Here is a 16,921-nt window from a genome sequence, read left to right on the forward strand (position 1 = left end):
ATGGAGTTGTTCTTAACTGTCTCAGGAGTGGCAGAGGCAAAAGAGGTAGAAGTAGAAGGAGAGGCAGGCACACTCGGTGTAACCTTTATTGAAAACAATCCTCATATAAATGGACTTCTGCAGCTCAATCCTGTGTTGTTCAAGGAACAACTGTATGTATATGTGTGTGTATATATGTGTGTGTGTGTATATATATAGGTATGTGTGTATGTATATGTATACTTCATTAAGCATTTTCAAATATGACTGATTTATAGAAAATAAGTGTTTTCATAGTTTTATTACTGATAAGAAAGAAAATATCTAGGGGTGTTTGCTCTATTTGTCTTTTCACGGTAAATGTATAACTTAAAACATTACATTTTCATCAAAATAAAAGAAATCTGTAATATTTAGACACGTGCCCCTGCTTTTCTCCTCGTTTGAGTTTTATGCAGCTTTCCGTTTCAGGGTCATGGGACTGGCTTACTCCAGAGCTACCATATTCTTTGTGTGTGTGTGTGTGTGTGTGTGTGTGTGTGTGTAGACAGACTCTCACTCATTGCCCAGGCTGGCACAATCTCAGTTCACTGCAACCTCTGCCTCCCGGGTTCAAGCGATTCTCCCACCTCAGCCTCCCGAGTAGCTGGGACTACTGGCATGAGCCACCATGCCTGGCTAATTTTTTTTGTACTTTTGTAGAGACGGGTTTTCGCCATGTTGGCCAGGCTGGTCTTGAACTCCTGACCTCAAGTGATCCACCTGCCTCAGCCTCCCAAAGTGCTGGGATTATAGGCATGAGCCACTGCACCCAGCCTGCCCTGCCCTTTTATGGTGGGCATGGTGGTGTTTTTTGTTTTACCCAGATTTTCTGGAACTGAATTATGAGGGTTTGTTTGTTTGTTTGAGATGGGGTCTGGTTCTGTCATCCATTCTGGAGTGCAATAGCATGATCTCAGCTCACTGCAACCTCCACCTCCTGGGCTCAAACCATCCTTCTACCTCAGCCTCCCAAGTAGCTAGGACTATAGGCGTATACCACCACACCTGCCTGGCTAATTTTTGTATTTTTGGTAGAGATGGATTTTCACCATGTTGCCCAGGCTGGTCTCAAACTCCTGGGCTAAAGCAGTCCACCCACCTCAGGCTCCCAAAGTGCTGGGATTACTGGTGTGAGCCACCGCTCCTGGCCCATATACTTTTTTTTTTTTTTAAGACAAAAAAAAAAACTTTTTGTTCCTCTTTTCTCTCTCCTCCCTTATATATCTTCTCACTTTTTCTTTCTGTCATTGACCATACCTCACCAATTACCAGTTAAGGATTAAGTAGCAATTTCATGTGCCTTTCTGGTGATATCTAAGTGACACTCAGAACCTCTTCTTGTGATTTTGAAAACAAAATAAATAAATACACTTTACAAAATTTTTTATTCCATCATACTTTTCAAAAGTTTTCATCTATGTATTGATATGTTCATTTTTACATTGAAGGAAAGACCAAGAAGTGCGGTGGAACAGCTCTGTTTGGCTGAAAGTACTCGACCTAGGATGACGGTGGAAGAGCAAATGGAAAGAATAAGAAGACATCAACAAGCGTGCCTGAGGGAAAAGAAAAAAGGATTAAATGTTATTGGTGCTTCAGACCAGTCACCCTTACAAAGCCCTTCAAATTTAAGGGATAATCCATTTAGGACTACTCAGGTATATGAATTGCATTTGATTATTCTTTTGTGTAAATCTAATATCACTGAATTTTGGAATCAGAGTTACATGATTGATAGGTCTTAAAAGGTCTGCAGTATGGATAGTTATTTTATATTATTTAATTCTTGTAATAATAAGCTAAAACAGCTAAGTAAAATGTAAATAACCCTGAGTTCAAGATACCAGAGCTAAACTACATGTTGGATGCCCGTGGACCAGTTGTGGACTTAATGTCTTCAACTGTACGGTGATAATACAGCTGCCCAGACACTAAGAAAATAAAAGGGTTTTCAACAAATGTAAAATGCTATGCAGGTTACCAAGATAGTCCCCAATTCCCCTCTCAATAAAATATGTATTGCTCTGTGTCCTAATTTAACATGACCTAAATTGTAGCAGGAGAGAGCTTCTAAATAAAGTTCCAAGTGTGCTGTCCATCACCTCTCACTTCAGGCTTAAAAAGTGATGCCATTTTGTTTCTTTTTTTTTTTTTTTTTTTTTTGCCACTCTTTATAAATTCAGAGAGAGCAGCCTAGTCAACCTGTTCAGTAGCTTCTGTCTGGTCTGTCCCTGTTTGTAGACACTTGTCACCTAGCAATAGTATCTTAAAAGTTTGTCTATAATGGCATAAACTGAATGCATCAGCTGAACATGCTTTCCTGTCCTAATGGACATCCCCTCTTTCCATCTAATCAAGAGCAGGCATTGCTAAAGGAGACTAAACAAAGCAACAGTTTGAATTGTGGCACATTCTGCAAATTACAAAATAAATGCTTTTTTTAAAAGAGATGAGAAAAATGTGTGGAATACTGCTATATATATAAATTTTCTTTGTTAGTTTTCATAAGAAAACTTCATGAGTGAAGAGCCAGCTTTGTTCTATTTTCAGAATTAACAGGCACTATTTATAAAATATACATGCATGCACAGTATGAATATAAAAATGCTATACGTCTTTTGAGCAGACTCGAAGGAAGGATGATAACGTTAAGGAACTGGACATTGTCATTAGAGAAAATGATGTAAAGCCAGACCGTGAAACTCCCACAGCAGAAATTGTTCAACTAAAAGAAACTGAACCCCAAAATGTGGACTTCAGCAAAGAGGTAGCGAGATTATTTTAAGAAAGATATTCCAAAGGAATAGATTAGTGAAGATTAAATCAAGTGGTAAGGTTGAAAATAAAGTATATTTCTTTCAGTCACAGAGGCCATAGAGCTAAATGAAAAAATAAGCTTTCTTTAGTTTGATTGATGTATTCAGCCTCATCAAAGCATGCATTAATTGGCCAGACACAGTGGCTCGTGTGTATAATCCCAGCACTTTGAGAAGCTGAGGCAGGCGGATCACTTGAGCTCAGGAGTTTGAGACCAGCTTGGGCAACATGGTGAAACCCTGTCTCTACTAAGAATACAAAAATTAGCCAGGTGTGGTGGGATGCATCTGTAATCCCAACTGCTACTGGGGAAACTGAGGTGGGAGGATCACCTGAGCTCAAGTTGCAGTGAGTAGAAATGGGCCACAGAGTGAGATCCTGTTTCAAAAAAAAAAAAAAATGCGGCCTGGCACAGTGGCTCACGCCTGTAATCCCAGGACTTTGGAGGCCGAGATGAGTGGATCACTTGAGGCCCGGAGTTCGAAATCAGCCTAGCCAAAATAGTGAAACCCTGTCTCTACTAAAAAATACAAAAGTTAGCCAGGCATGGTGGCACATGCCTGTAATCCCTACTTGGGAGGCTGAAGCAGGAGAATTGCTTGAAGCCGGGAGTCGGAGGTTGCAGTGAGCCGAGATCGCGCCACTGCCCTGTAGCCTGGAGGACAGAATGAGATTCCGTCTCCAAAAAAAAGAAAGAAAAAAGAAAAATTTTTTTTAAAAACTGCATTAACTGAAAATTTAAAACATAATCAGTCAGGGCTAGATTAAATTGTCATTAATCCCTGTTAAAGAATCTTATATCCCAACAGCTAGGTCTGTTGCACTATGCATCATCTCTTTTTTTTGAGACAAAATCTCACCCTGTCGCCCAGGCTGTAGTGCAGCAGCGTGATCTTGGCTCACTGCAACCTCCGCCTCCCAGCTTCAAGCGATTCTCCTGCCTTAGCCTCCCAAGTAGTTAGGATTACAGGCATGTGCCACCACGCCCAGCTAATTTTTTGTATCTTTAGTAGAGACAGGGTTTCACCATGTTGACCAGGCTGGTCTCGAACTCCTGACCTCGTGATCTGCCCATCTCGGCCTCCCAAAGTGCTGGGATTACAGGTGTGAGCCACTGTGCCCGGCCTGCATCATCTCTTTAGACAAATAACTTTTTGCATCCTAGTAGTAAAGAATGTTAATATTGTTAATATACTTCAACCTAAATTTATTATCACCAAATATTTGATAGAGTATGATTGTTTAATAAACTGTATTTTGGAATTATTTTAGATTTGCTAATCTAATGTGATAAGAATTCTTTGAAAAGAACATTTTTCTTTTTTATTCTATAGTTAAAAAAAACTGAAAACATTTCATATGAAATGCTTTTTGAACCTGAGCCAAATGGAGTAAATTCTGTGGAAATGATGGATAAAGAAAGAAACAAAGAAAAAATGCCTGAGGATGTTACATTCAGGTAATATTTAAGAAGAGCAAAGGAATCATTCACAAAATTGTATAACTGCTTAAAAATGGTGAACTTTAGAGTCAAAAGTACTGGATTTCAGCCCCAGCTTAGCTAGCTAAGAGCTATACAATCTTGAGCAAGTTATATAACCTCTTAAACTACGCATTCCTCACTTGTAAAAATGGCAATAGGGCTGGCTGCACTGGTGCACATCTATAATTCCAGCACTTTGAAAGGCCAAGGCAGGAGGATCACCTGAGCCCAGGAATTCAAGACCAGCCTGGGCAATGTAATTAGACCCCATCTCTGAAAAAAAAATTAGCCAGGCATGGTGGCATGTGCCTGTAGTCCTGGCTACTCGGAGGCTGAGGTGAGAGGATCACTTCAGCCTAGGAGTTCGAGGCTGCAGTGACCCGTGATTGTGCCAGTACACTCCAGCCTGGGCAACAGAGTGAGACGCTATCTCCAAAAAAAAAAAAAAAAAGGCATAATAGCAGTATCTGACAGGTATATTGTAAAGATTAATATGAAAACACATGTGGCAGGGAGCAGTGGCTTATGCCTGTAATCCCAGCACTTTGGGAGGCCAACGGGGGCCAATCACTCGAAGTCAGGAGTTTGAGACTAGCCTGGCCAACATGGTAAAACCCTGTCTCTACTAAAAGTACAAAAATTAGCCAGACATAGTGGTGCATGCCTGTGGTCCCAGCTACTTGGGAGGCTGAGGCAGGAGAAATGCTTGAACCCAGGAGGCAGAGGTTGCAGTGAGCTGAGATCACACCACTGCATTCCAGTCTGGGTGACAGAGTGAAACTCCATCTCAAAAGAAAAGGAAAAAAAAAAAAGAAAAAGAAAATACATGTATAGCACTTAACACTGTGCTTAGCACCCAGGAAGTATTCAATAAATGATACTTCACTCCAGGTGCCTGCCTGTAGTTGCAGCTACTCAGGAAACTGAGGTGGGAGGATTGCTTGAACCTGGGAGGGCAAGGCTACAGTGAGCCATAATCACGTCACTGCACTCTAGCCTGGGCAACAGAGCAAGACCCTGTCTCAAAAAAATTTTTAAAGGAGAGATAAATACCTTTAAAAAAAAAAGTCAAAAGGCATATAAGCTGTGGCAGAGTAAGCAGTTTAGCACTGCCTATACAGTAGGCCCTCCATATCCATGGACTCAGAACCCATGGATATGGAGGGCCAACTGTACTATGCCATTTGATATAAAGGACTTGAGCATCTGCAGATTTTGCTACCTGTAGCGGGTCCTGAAATCAATCTTCCCAGGTAATGATTGACAGTGGTCAAAATTCTAAGCTGTCTCATAAGAGTTCCAGAAATTATGGTGATTTTCTTTTTCCTTTTAGCTATATTTCTTTCTTTTTTTTTTTTTTTTGAGACAGTCTCGCTCTGTCACCATGGCCGGAGTGCAGTGGCACAATCTCAGCTCACTGCACTTGGTTCCCAGAGGGGAACCTCCGCCTCCCAGGTTCAGGCTATTCTTCTGCCTCAGCCTCCTAAGTAGCTCAGACTACAGGCACCCACCACCACACACGGCTAATTTTTTTTTTTTTTTTTTTTTTGTATGTTTAGTAGAGACGTGGTTTCACCATGTTAGCCACGACGGTCTCGATCTCGTGAGCTGACCTCATGATCCGCCCGCCTCGGCCTCCCAGAGTGCTGGGATTACAGGCATGAGCCATTGTGCCTGGCCATCTTTTAGCTGTCTTTTTTTGTTTTTTTTTTTTTTGAGACAGTCTCACTCTGTCACCGGGGCTGGAGTGCAGTAGTGCGATCTAGGCACACTGCAACCTCCACCTCCTGGGTTCAAGCGATTCTCCTGCCTCAGCCTCCCAAGTAGCTGGGATTACAGGTGCATGCCACCATGCCCAACTAATTTTTGTATTTTTTAGTAGAGACGGTACGGGCATGTTGGCCAGGCTGGTCTCAAATTCCTGACCTCGGGTGATTCACCCACCTCAGCCTCCCAAAGTGCTGCGATTACAGACATGAGCCACCATACTCAGCCTTAACTGACCTTCCTAAGAGTATATCTTCAATCTTTCCCTCCATTAAAAATATTACCAGCACTAGAAAACAGAAATGCTGTGGTTTAATGTGATTAGGAATGCCTTTATTTCTTAAATGAATAGCAAGATTGAATTTGAAAAGTATTTGACAATGTCTGATAAGAAAAATATCTCTGCTGAATTTTTGTATTAAGAAGCATGGATTAAAACACACGGTATATTAAAAATTGATGAGTTCATAATGATACAACAAAAAAATTGTTGGCCATTTTAGAGGATGCTAGAGAATCAACTTTTATTCCAAAACTTGCTACATTAAGGGAAAGGATCAAGTATTTATCATGTTTTTTTCACAAACTGTAACCAAATAGTTTGAGGAAACTTTTATTTTTAGAAGAATTTCAAGCAAGAGTCAGTATCATTGCTTTGTGGCTGGTCACAGTGGCTCATGCCTGAAATCCCAGCACTTTGGGAGGCCGAGGCAGGCAAATCAATTGAGGTCAGGAGTTTGAAACTAGCCTGGCCAATAATATGGTGAAACACTGTCTCTACTAAAAATACAAAAATTATCTGGGCCTAGTGACATATGCCTGTCATCCCATCTGCTTGGGAGGCTGAGGCACAAGAATTCCTTGAGCCAGGGAGGTGGAGGTCACAGTGAGCCGAGATCCTGCCACTGTACTCCAGCCTGGGTGACAGAGTGAGAATCTGCCTCAAAAAAAAGAGAGTGTCATTGCTTTGCTAACCCTAATGAAATATTGGATTTGAATAGTATTCCTCAGTGGCTGCCAAAGCTGTCAGCTGAAAATCTGACAAGGAGCTTTATGTGAATGGGTCAACCCAATAACCCCTGAACTCACTGATCTTTTTTTTTTTTTTTGGCGGGGGTGGGGATGGGGTCTCACTCTGTGGCCCACATGCTGGAGTGCAGTGGTGCAATCTTGGCTCACTGCAACCTCCGCCCCTGCTGATTCAAGCGATTCTCCTGCCTCAGCCTCCCAAGTAGCTGGGTTTACAGGCGCCTGCCACTGTGCCCAGCTAGTTTTTGTATTTTTAGTAGAAATGGAGAAACAATCTGTTAATGCAATAGTTCATGACACCCACCTAATGAAGTGTTACTTGCCCCTCCAAACCCTAAATTTGAATAAGCCTTAAAATCATACAACTTTGGCCAGGCGCGGTGGCTCACGCCTGTAATCCCAGCACTTTGGGAGGCTGAGGCGGGCGGATCACGAAGTCAGGACTTCGAGACCATCCTGACTAATACGGTGAAACCCCGTCTCTGCTAAAAATACGAAAAGTTAGCCAGATGTGGTGGCAGGTGCCTGTAGTCCCTGCTACTCTGGAGGCTGAGGCAGGAGAATGGCAGGGACCCGGGAGACGGAGCTTGCAGTGAGCCTACATCACGCCACTGCACTCCAGCCTGGGCGACAGAACAAGACTCTGTCTCAAAAAAAAAAAAAAAATTTAATAATAGTAATAATACAACTTTATAGAGAATCTTGAGGGATACAATCATCAGAATCCAGAATGTGATAAACTATATAGGACAGATAGACCAGGTTCTTTTACATATAAATGGCAAAGAGTAAAAGGGATCTGGGGCAGTTTGTTTTGGATTAAAGTAGACTTTAAGGAATTTGTCAGGTAATATATGGACTTTGTTTGGATCCTGATTCTAATTCTAAAATGACATTATGAGGCACCAGGAAAATTTAAGCACTGACTGGATATTTGATGGCATTAACATATTAAAAATATGTACTGAAGTACTTACAGATTAAATATCATATCTAGAATCTGCTTTAAATGGTTTAGGGAGCGAGGGTTTTAGGGCTTAGATGAAGCAAGATTGGCAAACTGAGTAATTATTGAAATGAATATACAGGTTTATTATTTGCTCTAATTCCTTTGTTTGAAACTTTCAAAAAAAAGAAAAGATTACTTGTAAGAAAATGTTAATTGTTAAACATAGGTGGTGGCATCTTTTATAACAAAAAAAGAAGAAAAATTAATTGTATTCTATAGTGACAAATTTTTAAATTCCAATCTATTTTCATCAGCCCTCAAGATGAAACACAGATCACAAATCATAAACCAGAAGACCATCCTGAAGAAAATACAAAGAACAATGCTGACGAACAGGAAGAAACTGTTATTTCTTACGAATCAACTCCTGAGGTTTCTAGAGGAAATCAAACAATGGCAGGTAGCTAGTATGCATTTCATAATTTTCTACCTGGTGCTTCCTCTGAACTTCTAAATTTATTTTCCATGGGGAGATTCTAAGAAGGGAATCACTTAAGTACCCTGACTGTAGATTAGTCAACGTTTGCTTCCCCAAGTGTACCTTCAGGAGGGATGCGGTCCCTGCCAGAGTCTACTCTGGCAGAGGGATCAACACATTGGTTTTGGTTTTGCTTTTTCCTTTCAATTTTAACATATAGAGTAAACTTTTTCTAATAAAATCTTTCAGCCAGGCGCGGTGGCTCACACCTATAATCCAGCACTTTGGGAGGCCGAGGCAGGTGGATCACAAGGTCAGGAGTTCAAGACCAGCCTGGCCAAGATGGTGAAACCCCATCTCTACTAAAAATACAAAAAATTAGCTGGGCATGGTGGCAGGCACCTCCAATACCAGCTACTCAGGAGGCTGAGGCAGAGAATTGCTTGAACCCGGGAGGCAGAGGTTGCAGTGAGCCGAGATCACGCCCCTGCACTCCACCCTGGATGACAAGAGCGAAACTCTGTCTCTAAATAAATAAATAAATAAGGTAGTGTGCACAGGAGGTCTCACTGTTAAAAAAAAATTGTCACTGGCCAGTTTTGGTTATTATGTAGCAGGTCTGGATCAAAGTGGTATGATAGTATTAAAACCACAGCATTTAAATCATCTATAGTATATAGCTGCATAAAACTAGAAAAGTGGCAACAGAAAATTAACCTCAAAGCAAAAAAAAAAAAAAAATTATTATATTTTTTTGTTTTTGTTGTTGTTGTTGTTGTTGTTTGAAACAAAGTCTTGCTGTCTTGCCCAGGCTAAAATACAGAGGTGCGATCTCAGCTCATTGCAGCTTCCGGCTCCTGGGTTCAAGCACTTCTCCTGCCCCGACCTCCTGAGTAGCTAGGAATACATGCACGAGCTACCATGTCTGACTAATTTTTGTATTTTTACTAGAGTCGGGGTTTCAGCATGTTGGCCAGGCTGGTCTCGAACTCCTGACCTCAAATGATCCGCCAGCCTCGGCCTCCCAAAGTGGTGGGATTACAGACATGAGCCACCACACCCAGCCAAAAAAAACAAAAAACAAAAACAAAATTAAATAGTCTTCAGGAAACATTTTATACTGAATAATTAGATTGCAGATTAGAAAATAATAGGCTGGGCGGCTGGTGGCTCACGCCTGTAATCCCAGCACTTTGGGAGGCCGAGGCGGGCAGATCACAAAGTCAGGAGATTGAGATCATCCTGGTTAACACAGTGAAACCCCATCTCTACTAAAAATACAAGAAATTAGCCGGGCGTGGTGGCGGGCACCTGTAGTCCCAGCTACTCGGGAGGCTGAGGCAGGAAAATGGCGTGAACCCGGGAGGCGGAGCTTGCAGTGAGCCGAGATCGTGCCACTGCACTCCAGCCTGGGCAACAATGCAAGACTCTGTATCTAAAAAAAAAAAAAAAGAAGAAGAAGAAGAAGAAAATAACAGGCTGGGCACATAATCCCAACACTTTGGGAGACCGAGATGGGCGTATCGCATGATGCCAAGAGTTCGAGACCAGCCTGGACAACATAGACCGCATCTCGATTAATAAAAATTTGTTTTTAATTATTTAAAAAGAAAAAATCACGGTAGAACCAAATGCATCTATTACTTACTTCTCAAAACATGTTCTCATTTTTGTGGGATTACAACATCAGGATTTACTTCTCCAAATGTGTCTTAAAGATTTTTATCTTCTCCCATTTTCTTTGTGTGTTTTAGTGAAAAGTCTGTCCCCATCTCCTGAGTCCTCGGCATCGCCAGTTCCGTCCACTCAGCCGCAGCTCACAGAAGGCTCACATTTCATGTGTGTGTAGTCCCAGAAGAAGTACGTCATTTCCCTTTGCATTTGTGCTTTAGAGTTTTTCACTTGTATTTTATGACTCATCTGTTGGTTTAGTGAATCAAAACTGGGATTAGTTCTGGACTGTGCATAGGGATAGTTGGCAGAACAAGTAGGCCGTATCTTGGAACCAGGGTCAGTAACAGATTGCTAACATTGGCTCTTCCGATGATTTGCTGCGTGACAGCATTTTCTTTGTCTCTTATTTCATCATCCAGAAAAACAACAAAATTTGGAGAGTATGGCCTGTGCCAAGACTTGCAGTGTTGTGCAGCTGTGCTTCTACTTAATGTTCCTTTCCATAGCTTGACCTGAGAATTCTGTTTAAGTCATTACACGTTGACTGTGTAATGCTTTTTACAGTTAGTGTGACATGTCTGCCCACTGGGAATTTGCTAATTATTGTAAATGACAATGAAATGTTTATGGTACAGCCAACTTGATAGAATATTAAAATCTTTAATGTCTATCTGATATTATTTCTAAGTAATTGCATTCTATTAAGTCACGGAGGTAGTTACTAAAACCAAGGATGGTATCAGGGAGAAGAAGGAATCCTTTCTTGAACAGTGTTCCTTAGAGCACAGATTTATAATTGAGAATAATTTCCTAAATTCTTACTTTTAAACTTTCTAGACAATTGCTAATTTTAACCTGTAATTTAGTACTTATAGAGTACTCTAAATGTTTTTTAACTTTTTATGAAAGCTCTGGTATAGAGTAAGAATGTTATGCCTCTTTCTGCATTTTCTTTCTCACAGCATCTACCATATCTAGTCAAGTTTGGTGCTTTAGGATTACCACCAGTTTCTGCTGAACAATTATAAGCATTAGTACTAACATATTCTTTTATTTATTTTTTTTCTTGTTTTTTTTTTTACGTTATTTCTTTTTTCAGAGATGTCACCCATGCTGGAGTATAGTGGCATAATCATAGCTCACTGCAGCCTTGACATCCTGGACTCAAGCAGTCCTCCTGCCTCAGCCTTACAAGTAGCTGGGATCACAAGTGCACGCCACCACACCTGGCTAATATTTTGATTTTCTTGTAGAGACGGTCTTACTAAGTTGCCCATGCTGGTCTCAAGCTCCTGAACTCAAGCTAACCTACCACTGCGCCTAGCCTCTTTGATTTTTACATTCTGAAAATATTTCTTTTATTTATTTTTTTATTTTTTATTTTTTATTTTTTTTGAGACAGGGTCTTACTCTGTCACCCAGGCTGGAGTGCAGTGGCGCAAGATCATGGCTCAGTGGTTCACTGCAGGCTGACCTCCCAGGCTCAAGCAGTCCTCTCACCTCAGCCCCCTGAGTAGCTGGGACTACAGTTGTGTGCCACCATGCCAGGCTAATTTTTTTGTAGAGATGGAGTTTTCACCATGTTGCCCAGGCTGGTCTCAAACTCCTGAGCTCAAGTGATCTGTCTGCCTCAGCCTCCCAAAGTGCTGAGATTACAGGTGTGAGCCACCACACCTAGCCTTTTTTCTTTCTTTTCAAGTATGTTTTAAATTTCACGAGCTTTGGGTACAAGTGGTTTTGGGTTACATGGAAGAATTGTACAGTGGTGAAGTCTGAGATTTTAGTGCACCCATTACCCGAGTAGTGTATGTTGTAGCCAATATGTTTTTTTTTATCCTTGTGTGACCTTCCACCCTCTCCCTTGTGAGTCTTCAGAGTCCATTATACCACACTGTATGCCTTTGCATACCCATAGCATAGCTCCAACTTATAAGTGAAAACATACGATATTTGGTTTTCCTTTCCTGAGTTACTTTACTTCGAATAATGGTCTCTAGCTCCATCCAAGTTGCTGCAAAATACATTATTGTATTCCTTTTTATTACTGAGTAGTATTCCATGGTGTATATAAACCACATTTTCTTTATCCACTACTTGGTTGATGGACACTTACGTTGGTTGCATACCCTTGGAGTTGCAAATTGTGCTGCTATAAACATGCATGTAAGAAAATGAGTTATTACTCATTTGTTGGGTTAGTGGGATTGGGTTAGTGGGATTGCTGGATCAAATGGTAGATCTACTTTTCGTTCTTTAAGGAATCTCCACACTGTTTTCCATAGTGGTTGTACTAGTTTACATCTCCACCGGCAGTGTAAAAGTGTTTCCTTCTCACCACATCCATACCAACGTCTGTTGTTTTTTGACTTTTAAATTGTGGCTATTCTTTTTATTTTATTTTATTTTATTTTTTTTTGAGATTCTCTCTCTGTCACCAGGCTGGAGTGCAGTGGCACAATCTTGGCTCACTTCAACCTCCGCCTCCCGGGTTCACGCCATTCTCCTGCCTCAGCCTCCCGAGTAGCTGGGATTACAGGCGCGTGCCACCACGCCAGGCTAATTTTTGTATTTTTAGTAGAGATGGGGTTTCACCGTGTTGGCCAGTATGGTCTCGATCACTTTACCTCGTGATCCGCCCGCCTCAGCCTCCCAAAGTGCTGACATGACCCACTGCACCCGGCCAATTATGGCATTCTTGCAGGAATAAGGAGGCATCTCGTTGTGTATCTTCTTTTGAGAAATGCCTATTCCTGTCATTTGCCCACTTTTTGATGGGATTATTTGGTTTTTTTCCTTGCTGATTTGTTTTGAGTTCCTTCCAGATTCTAGATATTAGTCCTTTGTTGGATTCATAGTTGGCAAATATTTCCTCTCATCTTGTTTTCTCGAATCTACTTCCTTTCACACCTTTTTGTAGCAACTATAATCTGTGCCCTTTTTTTCAGCCCAAAGTTTTTTGTTGTCTTTTCATATTTGTAACTTTTATTTGAGATTATGTCTACCTGGAACCTCAAAGAGGCTGTTGTTTGTTGTTGGTTGGTGTCTGTGCAGGATTGAAGTGCTTGCTGGAGAGTTACAAATAACCTAATTGTTACAGTATTACCTGTGTTTTGCCTCTGTCACTTGTGTTTAAGCCTTTTTTGTTTTGTTTTGTTTTGTTTTTTCCTTTTTTTAGACCAGGTCTCACCCTGTTGCCCAGGCTGGAATGCAATGGTGAGATCTTGGAGCCTTGTCCTCCTGGGCTTAAGTGATCCTCCCATGACAGCCTCCCAAGTAGCTGGGACCACAGGCATGTGCGACCAAGCCTGGCTGATTTTTTGTATTTTTTGTAGAGTAGGGGTTTCACCATATTGCCCAGGCTGGTCTCAAACTCCTGAGCTCAAGTGCGCTGCCTGCCTCGGTTTCCCAAAGCACTGAGATTACAAGATTGAGCCACCACACCTGGCTGTGTTTAAACTTTTAATTTAATACGTTTAGAAGTGACTGTTGAGGCCAGGCACGGTAATGCCAGCACTTTGGGAGGCCAAGGCTGGTGGATCACTTGAGGTCAGGAGTTCTAGACCAGCCTGGCCAAAATGGTAAAACCCCATCTCTACTTAAAAATACAAAAATTAGCTGGGCATGGTGTCGGGCACCTGTAATCCCAGCTACCTGGGAGGCTGAGACAGGAGAATTGCTTGAACCTGGGAGGCAGAGGTTGCAATGAGCCAAGATCACACCACTGCACTCCAGCCTGGGTGACAGAACAAGACTGTCCCAAAAAAAAAAAAAAAGAAGAAAATCTGGGTATGGTGGCTCACACCTGTAATCCCACACTTTGGGAGGCCGAGGCAGGCAGGTCACCTGAGGTCAAGAGTTCAAGACCAGCGTGACCAACATGGAGAAACCCAGTCTCTACTAAAGATACAAAATTAGCTGGGCGTGGTGGCACATGCCTGTAATCCCAGCTACTTGGGAGGCTGAGGCAGGAGAATCACTTGAACCCGGAGACAGAGGTTGCAGTGAGCCGAGGTCGTGCCATTGCACTCCAGCCTGGGCAACAAGAACAAAACTCTGTCTCAAAAAATAAAATTTAAAAAAAAGTGACGGTTGCTACTGGTGACATAATAACACAAAACATAGGAAAAATAAACATTGGACTCATTTGATTCATTAAGAGCCATTCATATATTTTGATTCAATAAACGGATTATGACTGTACACATATCCTTCCAATAATAAAGGATATTCTGAGTTAAAACTCAAGCATATTTCCAGGTTCCTTAAATTGTTATAGGATTTTATTTTGTTTTCCTCTTGTTCCAAGAGCAGTGGCATTCTGTAATGAGGGATAATTATTGTCAGATATTTTCTAGTCTTATGGTATGCAGCCACCACAAACAACTAAAGGGCATGAAAACTTGTATTTATTATTTTATATCTTCCTATTATGCATATGCCATCTTTCTGAACTAGCGGTTTTGGCAGGATTTAGGAAACCTTTACAAATGACACTACTATGTAGGCAGCTCAATATATTACTACATATTTTAGTGGAGTTATGCAGATGTTTGCTCATTTTGTCGATCTTTTGGATTCAGCTACAAGTTTGGATTTTTTTTTTTTTTTTTTTTTTGCAGTTGCAAGATTTAATAGAGTGAAAACAGAGCTCCCATAAAATGGGAGGGGACCCAAAGGGGGTTGGGGGTTGCCGTTGCCAGTGGTACATTTTTTATTCTGTATTGCTATTTATAATTGCATTATGTTGGCCAGGCGCAGTGGCTCACATCTGTAATCCCAACACTTTGGGAGGCCGAGGCTGGCGGAACACAAGGTCGGGAGATCGAGACCATTGTGGCCAACATGGTGAAACTCCGTCTCTACTAAAAATACAAAAATTAGCTGGGTGTGGTGGCGTGCACCTGTAGTCTCAGCTACTCTAGAGACTGAGGCAGGAAAATCACTTGACCCCGAGAGGTGGAAGTTGCAGTGAGCCAAGATTGCGCCACTGCACTCCAGCCTGGTGACAGAGTGAGACTCCATCTCAAAAATAATAAGAAGGCCGGGCGCAGTGGCTCACGCCTGTAATCCTAGCACTTTGGGAGGCTGAGGCGGGCGGAGTGCCTGAGTTCAAGAGTTTGAGACCAGCCTGGGCAACACAGTGAAACCCTATCTCTACTAAAACACAAAAAATTAGTTGGGTGTGGCGATGTGCACATGTAGTCCCAGCTACTCAGGAGGCTGAGGCAAGAGAATTGCTGGAACCCGGGAGGCAGAGGTTGCAGTGAGCCGAGATTGTGCCACTGCACTCCACCCTGGGCAACAGAGTGAGACTCCGTCTCCAAAATAATAATAATAATAATAATAATAATAATAATGAGGAGGAGGAGGAGGAAGAAGAAGAATTGCATTACATTATGTTTCCTTGTGGGGCCGAGTATAGTGGCTCATGCTTTTAATCCCAGCACTTTGGGAGGCCAAGGCAGGCAGATCGCTTGAGGCCAGGAGTTCGAGACCAGCCTGGCCAACATGGTGAAACCCCGTCTCTACTAAAAATACAAAAATTAGCCAGGCATGGTGATACATGCCTGTAATCCCAGCTAGTTGGGAGGTTGAAGCAGGAGAATCACTTGAACCCAGGAGGCAGTGGTTGCAGAGAGCCAGGATCGCACCACTGCACCCCAGCCTAGGCAACAGAGTGAGACCCTGTCTCAAAAAAAAAAAAAAATTGTATTATGTTTCTTTGCTTTGTGAATTAAGCTATGGAAATTAAGAAAAATATCCTTTGGTTGCATTGTGTTTTAGGATTTTCATGGCCATGCTTGTCAGTTCTGTTGTTATAGAATGTCACCCTTAGTTACTTTGGGAAATGGTAATTGATTAACGTTGCAGGTGTCAAAGTAATTTCCTCTTTCTTATTTTTCAGCTATACTGACTTCTGTTGAAACCATTCAAAGCTAAAGACATGGACCTTCAGCAGTGTAAGAAGATATTGTACAGTATATTTTAAATCTATGAAATTCATAGTTCTGATGCTTTTGGTCACAGAGCATCATTTTATCACTTCTGGAAAATGTTTATTCCAAAACAGCTTTAATGGCCCATATGTACACTCCGTAATCTCAAGGTTATTATTCTGACACCAGCTTGCTGCTATGATTTCAGAGCACATAAGTAAAGGTGCTTTTTAATGTGCAGTCTATTGCCAGAGCTTACTTAGTTGCTGATTTCCAGATTTCGATGTTTCTGAAGTCTAGGTGAATTTATGTATATATTTTTTGCTTTTCATTTTCTTTTTTTTTTTTTTTTTTTTTTTTTGAGACGGAGTCTCGCTCTGTCACCCAGGCTGGAGTGCAGTGGCCGGATCTCTGCTCGCTGCAAGCTCCGCCTCCCGGGTTTACGCCATTCTCCTGGCTCAGCCTCCCGAGTAGCTGGGAATACAGGCGCTCGCCACCTCGCCCGGCTAGTTTTTTGTACTTTTTAGTAGAGACGGGGTTTCACCGTGTTAGCCAGGATGGTCTCGATCTCCTGACCTTGTGATCCGCCCGTCTCGGCCTCCCAAAGTGCTAGGATTACAGGCTTGAGCCACCGCGCCCGGCCTCATTTTCTTAAGTTAGTTATTATTTCCAATGAAGCTTGTTTTCTTTTTTTTTTTTTTTTTTTTCCTTCCCATTTTGGCTACTGCAGTGCTTTTGTTTCACACTTGATTTGTAAAAATTTTATA

General features: G+C 41.7%; 1 protein-coding gene across 25 annotated transcripts in view; it reads left to right on the plus strand.

The window, feature by feature from the left end:
- The window catches only part of PLEKHA5 (pleckstrin homology domain containing A5), a 249,095-nt gene extending 232,591 nt beyond the window's left edge, over positions 1-16,504 (plus strand). For 12 of the 25 annotated variants that reach the window (XM_009180307.3, XM_009180313.3, XM_009180315.3 and 9 more), the window contains 6 exons: positions 1,470-1,679; positions 2,648-2,788; positions 4,173-4,297; positions 8,381-8,529; positions 10,299-10,404; positions 16,124-16,503. In XM_009180307.3, coding sequence (XP_009178571.2) covers positions 1,470-1,679; positions 2,648-2,788; positions 4,173-4,297; positions 8,381-8,529; positions 10,299-10,393 — 720 coding nt within the window. In that variant the 3' untranslated portion in view covers positions 10,394-10,404; positions 16,124-16,503. Of the gene's footprint in view, positions 1-1,469; positions 1,680-2,647; positions 2,789-4,172; positions 4,298-8,380; positions 8,530-10,298; positions 10,405-11,317; positions 14,993-16,123 lie in introns of those variants that run through there. The other 13 variants (XM_003906083.4, XM_009180314.4, XM_009180311.4 and 10 more) reach the window with 7 other exon arrangements.
- Positions 16,505-16,921: the final 417 nt, after the last annotated feature.

This window comes from Papio anubis, chromosome 9 (genome assembly GCF_008728515.1).
Source record: "Papio anubis isolate 15944 chromosome 9, Panubis1.0, whole genome shotgun sequence".
Classification (NCBI taxonomy): Eukaryota; Metazoa; Chordata; class Mammalia; order Primates; family Cercopithecidae; genus Papio; species Papio anubis.